The sequence below is a fragment of the Terrapene carolina genome, unplaced genomic scaffold (assembly GCF_002925995.2).
Source record: "Terrapene carolina triunguis isolate 2854851 unplaced genomic scaffold, T_m_triunguis-2.0 Scaffold210, whole genome shotgun sequence".
Classification (NCBI taxonomy): Eukaryota; Metazoa; Chordata; order Testudines; family Emydidae; genus Terrapene; species Terrapene triunguis.
This window is the reverse complement of record NW_020664561.1, coordinates 40,529,325-40,541,313: the sequence shown is the minus strand read 5'-3', so window position 1 is coordinate 40,541,313 and position 11,989 is coordinate 40,529,325. Positions and strand designations below refer to the sequence as shown.

General features: G+C 39.4%; 1 protein-coding gene across 1 annotated transcript in view; it reads right to left on the bottom strand.

Annotated features, from left to right (window-relative positions):
• Positions 1–651: 651 nt before the first annotated feature.
• The window catches only part of LOC112107728 (vitellogenin-2-like), a 34,757-nt gene continuing 23,419 nt past the window's right edge, over positions 652–11,989 (bottom strand). The window contains exons 26-35 of the mRNA XM_026655638.1: positions 11,005–11,217; positions 10,759–10,901; positions 9,408–9,546; positions 8,430–8,565; positions 6,915–7,101; positions 4,637–4,731; positions 3,007–3,104; positions 2,763–2,922; positions 1,527–1,688; positions 652–850 (exon numbers count right to left, since the gene is read on the bottom strand). Of these exons, the coding sequence (XP_026511423.1) occupies positions 732–850; positions 1,527–1,688; positions 2,763–2,922; positions 3,007–3,104; positions 4,637–4,731; positions 6,915–7,101; positions 8,430–8,565; positions 9,408–9,546; positions 10,759–10,901; positions 11,005–11,217 (1,452 nt within the window). The 3' untranslated portion in view covers positions 652–731. The remainder of the gene's footprint in view (positions 851–1,526; positions 1,689–2,762; positions 2,923–3,006; positions 3,105–4,636; positions 4,732–6,914; positions 7,102–8,429; positions 8,566–9,407; positions 9,547–10,758; positions 10,902–11,004; positions 11,218–11,989) is intronic.

Sequence of the window (11,989 nt, the reverse complement as noted above, 5' to 3'; positions counted from 1 at the left end):
AGAAGTGGGTTTTTACCCACCGAAGATTATGCCCAAATAAATCTGTTAGTCTTTAAGGTGCCACCGGACTCCTTGTTGTTTTTGTGGAGCTGGAGGTATGCCAGAGGAATCAGGCCCTACAGAGCATTTACTCTAACATAGCCTCGGCTTTTGGATACCTCCGTTATTGGTACCCAAGAGGTCCAGGCCTGCTTTTTACAGGGCCCTGAAAATATGTAACACAAATGTGAGCCCATAGGAACTGCATGTGCTTAGCACTGCTGAAAATGAAGCCCTGGGGTGTGTAAAGTTGATTATCCTAAAACTGGGACACGCAGCATAGGCCCCAGTCCTGCGATTGGCACTGCATGAGTAGGTGCCTGCACAGTGCCAGTTGCAGGATTGGGCCTTGGAGGCAACTTTTAAAAGTGTAGCCTTAATGACTGCTGAAGGTTGCTGGATAGTGCAATAATATAATGAAGTGTTTTATTTCTCTGTGACAAAATAATTTTGTGTAGTCAAAAAATAAACCTGAACAACTGTTTTTAAAGTACAAATATTTATTAAGGGTATCCAGAATTGTTTTCAAAATCTTAAAATATTACATTGAGAAATCATTTTATAAAATAATTCAGTGTTAATATCTTTGCTGTCTGAAACAAAGTAGTGTGTCCATGATTGCAGAGAACGAGTATACATACATCAAAAAAAAAATCCACCATTAGGGATATCTAACCCTATGAAATGTCATGTCATGCTGCACACTGTAGTTGTTCACAGGAACACATTGTATGAGCATCAACTGTGTTCTCCAAATCCTCAGACTTCTGGTTTAACCTAATCTGTTCTTCATCAAAGCTGGCTGCGGAGTCTGAAAATAAGAAAATGGGGAGAGGGGAAGTGATGTGAAAGTTATTTGTGTACTTTCCTGGGACTCAAATGTGCTAATTCAAATGGATTATCCATGATTATACAGTTTTAAAATCTGCATTTTGATTACTTGAAGAGTAAAGCAAACATCTCAAAGCAATAAAAAACAAAAGTTTTATTGCTAGGCCAAAGCAATAAAAAACAAAAACAAAAGTTGTAGGAACCAGTCTTTATGCAGGTCCAACTCCCACTGAACTCAATGAGAGTTTTGAATGCAGAAGGACTCCAGAGTCAAGCTTGTCATTTTAATGGGCATCATTATTTGGAATCTTATTTTTTTAAAGACAGTACACTTTTTAAAATCATTTAGGCTAGCTTCTCTTACCCTTACCCATGTTGAAGTAAAATTACTCTGCAGGTAGACTTTACTGCTTTTTTTCTCCCAAAATTTAGGATTTGGGGCTTTTTTCACATTAGAAATACCACATCCTCTCTTCTTTGTGCTAAAGGTTCTTGGTAAGCTCTTTGAAGAACATAAATAACAGTGTCACAGGAGGCTGTAGCCTGGACCGATGCACTTCCTCCCATAGCTGATGGGGATGCTAAGTCTTCATAGAGTCTAACAATCGGACATGCATGATACACCCCCTGAAAAGGTATGGAGTTTTGAGACTTACCAGCTGGCACACAATGGAAGCCAACAAAGACAGGAGCAGTTCTAGTTGCTGAACATCCTTTCACACAGCGCAAAACTGGCTCGACTGAATAGCACTTTGAGGCCACATTTTCAAAACCAACTGGCTTCTCAATTTTGATGAGTGTGCGCTGCAGTTTACAAGCTACAAGAAGTCAAATAATTGGATTTTAAAACATACGCTCTAGAAAGCATATACATTTCCCCAACTATACCTGAGTATTACATAGATGAATCAGTGAAATCAAAGAGATCTAAACAAAGTAGATCAGTGATAAATAATATTTTAAATTTGCTCCCATTGAAGTTGATGGGAGTTTTACCATTGATTTCAGAAGGAGGAGGATCAGGCACTAAATTCTGCCCTGAGGAATGCCAATGGGATAACAACTGCATGTCTGTAACAAGAGGCATCTTGCAGTAACAGGCCAAGACAGCTCAGGACAGGTGTTATGCTTTGCAGAGTAGGGTTGCTCCTTTGTGCAAGTGTTGATGCACATGCCTGACCTGCTCCCGGCAACATGGACTGACTACAGGCTGCTCAACTTGGGGCACAGTTACATTCCTTTTCTTCCATGTCACACCCCCTTTGGCCATAGAGGGCATTTTGACTTCTTACTGGGGTGTGGCTGCTAATATGTTTTTGTACATCATGGCAAGATGTCATGTGCCCCCAATCTCTATCCATTAAAATGTTGTCCCTCTCTAGCTCCTTATCTGTCTCGTGTAATTAGGAGAGAGAAACTTTATATTTTTGATAGACAATAAAAACATGAAAGTAGCAGAATACAAATCAGCAATGAAGATATGCCCAATAAAATGATTATCTGCCTTTAAAGAATATCTGTTTTTATAGGTATTTACTGGTTCTTACCTGACTTACATTGCAAGTCATTTTTGTGTTTATAATATAATTTAACACACAAATCCCTCATGTAGATGCATGATAAAAACTAACCTGGTATAACAATTCAACAACACAAGACCTTGCAATGAACTACCAATCTCAGGAAAATTTACTTTCTTTTATATGTAAGCACCAATTACATTGATAGTGAAAAGTGTGCACTAGCGGCAGATTGGCAGGTACTCTATTGTCCAGCTTTTCCTTAGAACTTGGATCCAGTATAGCACATATATCTAAATATTGTAGTTATTCTTGAAGCTATTCACTTGTCACTCATGGTAATAGCACTAATATATTTTAGAATCTTCATACCTCCAGCACAGGGCTCTTCTGAGAGAATCCAAGAATGAGCAAAGCTCATTGTATCTTTAGCTACATATCCACTAGGCATTTGATATTTCTGTTTACTCTCACCATCATATTTTCCACAAATACCACATGTTTTTCCAGCCATCCAGAAACCAACTTGAATCTGTATGAAAACAAAGGAAAGGTCAATTTAAATGTTTATTTTATAAAAATGAAAACACTAACAGTGAAGAAAAAAGTACTGTACCTTAAGTGTATGTCCATCATAATAAAGTTTATCTATGCCATACTCTGGGGCTTTTACTGACAAGCCTTCCTTCTCACTGCTGATCAGAATGTATGCATCTGTAATATAACAGCAAAATGATCTTTCTTTGAAGGCAAAAGTCACTCTTTTAGAGCCTGATCCAACTCCCATTTAAGGAAGAGTCTCCCATTAACTTCAATGGCATTTGGACCAGGCTCTTAATTCGGCAAGTTTCTAAAACCTCAATCCTGAAATTGGATTTGCTAATGAGGACCTCAGCTCCTGTACAAAACCCCAATGAAGTAAAGGTGCCAAATTACTATTGGTTTGTTAGGCTCTTATCCTGCAAGCACGTCCAGTGAGGGTCTTTGTCAAGAGATCTGATTGCAGGATCAGGGCATAACACAGTAATTATTACATATTCAATCAATTTGAGAATAGTTGTTTATAAAATATACACTGAATACAGTCAAACTACAATTCCTATAGTGGTGACAGTTGTTTATGGAGAGGAATGGCATGCCCTAACATTGTTCTGGCTGCATGCCACAGAAAGAAGCCAATTTTTTAATATAATTTATAGGAAATAATTTTTAAAACACCAATACCATCCATTTAAACTATTTAAGTGAGCCATTATTTGCTTCAAACAAACAAACAAACAAACAAATAACACCCCCAAATCAGAAAACATAAATATTGAAAATTATAATAAAAAATATGGGATCAGATTGTGCCAATTGCTTAGAGTCCAGGCCATGCAGAACAGGAATGAGACACAGCTAAAAGTGACCGCTGCTCTGGCAGAATTCCAGAGACACTTGGCAACACCTCTCGGCCCCACACAGTGGCCGCTACTTTCGCCAAGATGCTGCAATACTGTAGCTGCTGTAACTCCATTTCTACAAATAGAGCTAGGCTAATTTTTTGTACAAAAAGCTTTTTGGGCAAAAAAATGCAGATTGGGCTTCACCAAAACATTTAACAAATTCATGTCAGTTTTGCCAAACCAAATTCTGAAAAAAATCGAAACGTTTCAAAATGAAATGTTTTATTTAAAATGACTTTTTGAATCAAAATCTTCAATTTTTATTTAAAAAAAAATCAACAATGTTTACAAATGCTTGAAACCTTTTCATTTTGGGTCCAATGAAAAGTTTCATTTTACCCAAACAATATATTTTTTTTTATAAACTTGGGGTGCAAGATTATGCAGATCCAGTGTCCCTGTTCTTTGCCCATCTTTTTTGCTGACCTCTCAAATGGCCTTGGTGGAGCCAGTGCAAAAAATCACAGTGTGGCGTGCAGGGGGTGCACAGGCCACCCTGTACACATTGCTCTGTCATGGTCTGTCTGTCCCCGGCCTATCGCCAATGGAATTCTTAAGTAGTGCCGAGGGTCTTGATCTGGCTCTCCAGATCAGGGTGAATTTTAGCCTGAGAGAGATCTGCAGAACCACGCTCTTACATATTATTCCCCAGCCATGAGTCTGATAATATTGTTGGGTTTAAATTAAAATATTGCTGCTGCATCTATGGGGCTGACCTGCCTGGTGTGGTTTTCCCTCTTTCTTCTTCAAATATATAGCAGAAAAGATTAAATGTAATGTAAAATATACTGTGTCACCTACCAGAATTAGATGTGTATGGAAGACTCTCTGCTGGGGTTTGAACACCATTGATCATCAGCTGGATGAGTCCATTTGAAGGATACATGTCAATCTCACTTTAAAAACAGAACAAAATGAGTTTAAAGTAAGGGTGGGCAAACTATGGGCCGCAAACTACGGTCCAGCCCATCAGACGTTTTAATCCAGCCCTTGAGCTCCCACCGGGGAGCGGGGTTGGGGGCTTGCCCCACTCCACATGTGCCGTGGCTCTGCATGGCTCCTGGAAGCAGCAGTATGACTTCCCTCCGGCTCCTATATATAGAGGCAGCCAGGGGGCTCCAGACGCTGCCCCTGCAGCTCCCATTGGCTAGGAACTGCAATGCACAGATCTGCCTGGCTGCACCTCCGCATAGGAGCCGGAGTAGGGATATGCCGCTGCTTCCAGGAGCTGTTTGAGATAAGCGCCGCCCAGAGCCTGCACCCCTGACCTCCTCCCATACCCCAACCCCCTCCCACCCTCCGAACTCCTCGATCCCAGCCTGGAACACCCTCCTACATCCCTTTTGTGCTACTTTTGTGCTACTTAACTCACAATTCATAAACACTGTAGCTCTGACCCTGCAGGGTCCTGAGTTCCCTTATCACCCTGAAGTGAAGCACTCCAACACACTATTGGAGCTAAACAGATACTTCTATAATAATTAAAGTGAGTTGATGGTGCTCCACATTCCACAAGAAAATTGGGTTATCTGTGGCAAAATTATAATCTCTCCGATTATCTGAAAATACTGCGTATTGTAGCATTTTTTCCCAGGAAAAATATATTTTAAAATTTTATTTAGACATTACATTTACCATAAACAGCTTAATTCCCCAAAAATATTTTAGCAATCATGATACACTGTTCATAATGTTAAAATAAGAATTTTTAACAAAGGAGAGTCACAAAATAAAAGACTGTTTCCTTATTAAATTACCACTTTAAAACAAAAAAATGATCTGTAAGAATGGAGATTCATTCACTTTTTTCAAATGTTCACAAATGAGTTCACCATTCCTGAAAGGTGATAGCCTATGTGAATTCTAGTAAGCGGTAGGCGGAGCCCACCAAACTAAAGGCTCACCCCCATCAGGTGGGAAAGGGACCATAAGATCCAGGATACAAATGATTACTTGGGACAAAAAATGATAAAAACAGGAATGGGAGTGTAGGTCAAAGGTGTATGGGGGACAGCGAGCAGAGAACCCCAGACAGCACCCACTGCTCTGTGAATGAGTACAAGGAGTCGGTGGATGTTTCCCAGAGGAACTCCTCCAGGATTCATGAAATGACCAGGGAGTGGGAAAAGGCTCCACTGTTGCAGAGAATGCCCCCAATGCAAAAGGTGCTAGACCAGGGGTTCGCAAAGTGGGGGTCATAACCCCTCAGGGGGTCGCAAGGTTATTACATGGGGGGTTGCGAGCTGTCAGCCTCCATTCCCAAACCCTGCGTCACCTCCAGCATTTATAATAATGTTCAATATTAAAAAAGTGTTATTAATTTATAAAGGGGGTCACACTCAGAGGCTTGCTGTGTGAAAGTACAAAAATTTGAGAACCACTGTGCTAGACCAACAGACTAGAAGCCTGCAACCTTTTATTTTGCCACAAAACAGGTACAGCACACTGCAAGCTTCCCTATGCTGCCCCAGCTTATACCTTATACTAGAGGAAACCACCTACATTTCAAGGAAATAAATGACAACTCTCCCATATTGTTTTTTGTGGTATCTAATCATACACACATTATATCATCAAATTTTTGTATTACAGTGTACAATTCTGCACAGTTGCTGCTGCAATATAAGACAGTGTGTGGCTTAAATTGACTTGATAATGGCTGTGGAACATTAGGCACCAAATAAGCGGTGGCCTAACAGATCACCTCTAAAATGAGAGAGTAATTTAGTTTCCACATACATTCAATCCTTGTCCTCTCTGCTGAGATTGTCATGCAGGATGCTAATAGTATAATTGCAATCCTTGTACTTGCTCCCTAAGAACTGGATTGAGACAACCAACTAATTTCTCATAGTTTAATGAACAGCTATCAGGTGGTAAAGATTTTTGGTTAGTACAAACCTCAATTGCATTTAAAAAGTGACCTCCAGGTGTAGTAAAGTTCTGGGTTTCTTTCCATTTACTTCAATAGCCATTGGATGAGCCCTCTTCCATTATCAATCCCCATTAACCCTCTAGCTCTCAGATTTCCTTGGGATCATCTTAGCATCTAATTGCCACATTCTCTGGAATTACTTACTGACTGGCAAGTTTGATATTGATTGCTTTAAGGTCAGCAGACTCTTCAGCTTTCTTCATCATCACCAGGAATTTCAGTTCTGGGCTACAATCTTGGGCCAAGACATGGTAGCAATTTGCAGGCATTGAGTAGTTGAATTCAACTTCATTGAAGGTTGTGATCGTATTTTGGGAGACTGAACAATGACCTGAAAAAAGCGCCCACCATTAGTGAGCTTTTTCATTTAGGTGTTCAAATGTACTAATTGTTTTTTTTATTTGTTGGGCCAGTTTCTACTCTTGCCTACACCAGCATAAATTCAAAGTAACCCCACTGTATTGAATAATTTCATATTGGCTCCAGTGTGAGAGCAGCATTTTGCCCATCACTGCACACAAGCGAGCAGAAATATGACCATTATGAATACTGTGAAATAAATTCTGCTCTTGCTTGCTCTGGTGCAATCCTATAAATTTGGCCTATTGACTTCAGTAACCTTGATGTGATGTAAATGAGAGAAGAACTTATCCCACCATGTTAATAATAATTACCACATCATTGACTTCAGAGGAGTAGCACCAGAAGATGGAGTTCCATGACAGAGTATTTGACAGCTTATATGGGTTTATTGATTATACTGAGTTTTATCAGGATTAGAGCTGGTTAAGAAACAGAAAACAAAATCCTCAGAATATGAGCATTCTCTCCAACCCACTTTTCACTGAAATGTCATTCTCAGAAATTTTCCTACCAGCTCTAATCAGCTTTGACTTCAACAAAGTTGCATCATGGGAATTTGTCCCAGTGGATTTACACTGGTGTAATTGAGAGCAGAATTGGCTCATATATGTTTTCTTATTAAGTTTCTGTAACAAACGTAGAGGCCAATTCTGCAGTCCTCCACATTGAGCCAAATTCAGCTGTGATACAAATCTATTGACTTCAGATGAATTGTGTCCATTTGCACCAGTGCATAATTTGGCTCTTTCATTGAAGATTTTACCTGAAAAAGGATCGCACAACTGGGTCCTTAATATTTCATTATTGAAAAAGTAAACCCTTAAAAACACAAATAAAGGAGGTGAGATTATGGCCAAGATTTGCAAAAGTGATTTTGGGTGCCCTTTAAGGAGTCTCAAGCAGGTTGCCCAAACACTGAAGTGCTCAAAATGATTGATCACTTGTAAATCTTGGTCATACATTCCAATCTAATTTTATCCAGGATTCTTAAGAGATAATGAATCTGACACAAAATAATGTGCAAATTTGGGAGAATGTGTGTTTTTCACTACTGTCAATGGGCAGACTCAAACCCTAATTTCTGACCTGGATTTGAATATTTTTAGACATTAGTACAACATATGGTACACTGAGCCAAATTCTGCTCTCGTTTACACCTGTGCAACCTAGCTCACCTTGATTATAGATGTAAAGTTTTTGTTTGCAGTTCAATTTATTTTTTAATAAATGTAAAATAATTCCAAGTAATGAAAAAAAATGAGGCTATTAGTGCTTTGAAGATGATGAATTACTGACCTTTAAGACTGTCAATGACTGAGGATGGTATTTTAGTGAAGAAATTCCAAGCAGGATACTGCAGCACTGAAGCTGATATACGTGGATCTAAAGGGAGTGGCAGTGGAAGGCTAATGTCTCTGCCATAAATTGTGAGCTGAAAAGGAAACAGAAAATAGATTAGAATATAGAATATGCCAAATTTCCGCAAAACCAATATTTTTATGGTAATATTCAAAGGGGGCTGTGTTATGCATTATCCTTTCACTGATCGAAATCTACGTGGGTCACAAGTGAAAAGGAATGAAAGTTCCTATTTGTCTACACTACACAATGACTGCACAGGTGCCACATATGAAGTCTCTGGAATAACAAAGGTGATATAGATTAGCTCTGAGGTTCATTAATGGAGCTCTTTGAGGAAACATATATCATAGATCCCCACTGCCCAAATGGCTCGGGACCTGTTTACATGAGAGACAAACTCCCCAGGTCTGTACTACCAGAGTCAAGATCAGTGAAGCCTTAACTGGAGCTATATCATTTTGAAAGGGCTACTGGTAGGACATTATCTATCAGGGGTCCTCAACAGTAATTTTTTCTCCCTATTTTTGGCCCACCAGAGCCTGGATTTGTCAACCTTCCAAGCATGCTGTCCTCTTCCTGGAGATTTGGGGAGGCGGTACTCTGAAGGCTGAACTGTTTTTTATTAGTTAGTTAGTTAGTTGTTGGTTTGTTTATGTATTTGTTATGCTGGCTCTGTTTTATTTGCTGAGTTGTTTTTTATCCATTAGAGTAGGGAAAAGTCAATTACAAGATATTTTTATTATGAAACAAAATTATGTAAAAGCACCAAGAGCGTGGAATGGGAGTTTATTCCTGTTTTTATAAACTGAAAAAAATATTGGTGGCTCAAGCCAAAACTCTCAACCTTCAATTTTGTGAGCGCTAAATTCTCTGGCAAACCTTTTTTTTTTTTTTAAATAGTAAAATATTTACATCAGGTAGCTTGAGAGCAACATCACAGGTTCTTGGAGAAGTTAGAGCCATAACCAGAGTAGCCTGTTGAGAGGGATTGTTCTGTTCCCTTTGGGAAAATCCAAGCATGTATGCAACTCCTGGAACAAATGTGTAAAACCTGGAAGAGGGAATAAGTGATTTAATTGATTTTCTGTGGAGAGTTTTATTTAAATTCCATTCATACTGAAACACTCATAATGAAGTAAACACTGTATTTGGCATCTGTTAGAGAGCAAGCCTGTCACCGAGCAGTGTGTGTTAGTATGTGGTACTGTGCAGGGCAGGAGAGGCAGCAGTATCAGAACACTGAAAATTGCTACTGAATTCAGGAGGCCGCATGGCAGCATGCAGTAACCAGGATGGGATAGCCAAGCAGCATTAAAGACATTCAATGTTGAAAATTGGGCATCCCCAGTCCATTAAATACCTATAAACCAGACAGCTTGTTATTAAAGCCCCAGTATGTGTTAACAGGATCCATTAGCATGGGCCCTTATGCTCACTTCGATTCTCACTGTGAAGAGATGAGGACCTCATCATCAGTCCCTATTATAGGTTTGGGGCCTGAATAAGCAATAAAAAAAATTGCCTCAAAACAAGTGTTGCCTACAAAAGAATAAGAATGAACTCTGTTACACTCAGTCCCCTGTTCATCCTCCACAATAAGTGCATGTACTGTACATGAAAAAATGCATTCAGAAGAGAATTTTCCAGGTATTCCACTGGATAGTTTCTATCTAGGGTAGCAAGAGCAGATATCAGCCTATCCGAGTAATCCAACCTAGTTTAAACTATGTTCTCCTCAAGCATCTGGTGGTAATCTGTTAACCGGGCAGCTACTATCCCAGTGTCTCTAACTAACATGTACATGTATATATTCAGGTATCAAGAGAAGTTGCCATCTGTGTGTCTCCATATTGGACAACACTGAAAAAAAACCCAGTAGTGTGGCTGTGAACCCATAAGAGAAACCTATTCTGAATCTAGCATAGTACAGTTTTCTTATAATCACTGCCACATTAATGTATTCTAATTAGTATGTAATGAACTTTGTGTTTCAACTGGACCTATTGTGCTGCTCTAAGAGAGACTCATGCTAAGGATTACACTCAAACAAAAGTGAACTGGAGACTAAATAAAACAGGAGAGACCAATGTGTGGTCTGATCCTATGAAAATTTCCACATTCAGGAGTTTTGCCTGTATAGGAACTGCAGGATTGTGCCTGTAATTGTGGGACGCTCATTGCTGAATATGCATTCTCCCAGTTTGATTATGCTGTAAAATAAGTAAAGAATTTAGATTTCAAAAAATGATGAGTCAAAACTCACCATCTTGCAGCTATTTTGATTCTTGAAGGAACTTTAGGCCACTCTAGCTTGATCTGTGTGGCTGGGTAATCAGCAAATTGGCCAGTTACAACTTTTCCAGCAATCCTGTAGTCCTGGCAATCCTGGCCCCATTTTAGATAACCCTAACAGAGAGGAATAATTCATTTTATTTTAAATTTAAATATAAAAACATAGTAATATCAATATAAAACATTTACGGTTGGTCAGATTATGTTTGAACCTTACCGCTGCTTTGTAAGAATTTACTATTGAAGCATCAGCGCAGAGTTTCCATATACTTGATTCTGAGATGTTTGACACAAACACTTGTATCCTGGGTGTGGTGGAGTGTAAGTCTGTGTAAAACACAAGCTGGAAGCCTGCCAGCTTTCTGTCATTTCGAATGGCACGAAGAATAACAGCCAGTATTGGAGGTTTAATGTCTCCCAAGAATTTAGGCTAAAGTCACAGGAGAAAAAGTCAGTTGAAACATTTTAAAAAGTAAAGTAAAGTACTACACTGAATGTCAGATACATTAATATTTGTTAAAGGAATGGTCTTTATTAAAAAAAAACATGCTGTGTACAGTACTCAGCAGAATCCTATCCAGAAATACAGTGGAATCCTTTAAGCATGTGATCCAGCTCCATTGAAGTCACAGGGAGTTTTGCCATTGATTTCCAGGGGAGCAGGATCAAACCTTAAACAAGTAAAACAATAATGGAAAAAATCTTTTACAAGAGCAATTTCAGTGTACCCAAAGGAAACATGGAATAGAAATGTGACCTGGCAAAGAACAGATCTTTTAGATTAACAAACTGGGATTGAGCCTCCATTCTTTATTCATTCAAAACTCATAATAAAATCAAAGAGCACAGGATCAGATTCTTTCATTGTACCAAACTGAAATTTAGTTAATAAAATAACTGCCTTCTTAAACAAATACATTTTAACTTTTAAAACCATAATAATTTATGTCAACAAACAGATCTGTTTGTCATATTTACACTGCACAGAGAAAACATTATATTCATAAAGTCCAGATTCTGTCTGTCATTCTTATATTGTATACAGGGCCGGCTCCAGGCACCAGGCACCCAAGCTGGTGCTTGGGGCGGCACCTGAAGGGGGGCGGCGGCACGGCGCTCTGGCCACCGGGGGGGAGAGCCGAGTCCCCTCCGGCGCTCTGGCCGCCCTCCCCCCGGCCGCCGGGGGGAGAGCGGCGAGCCCA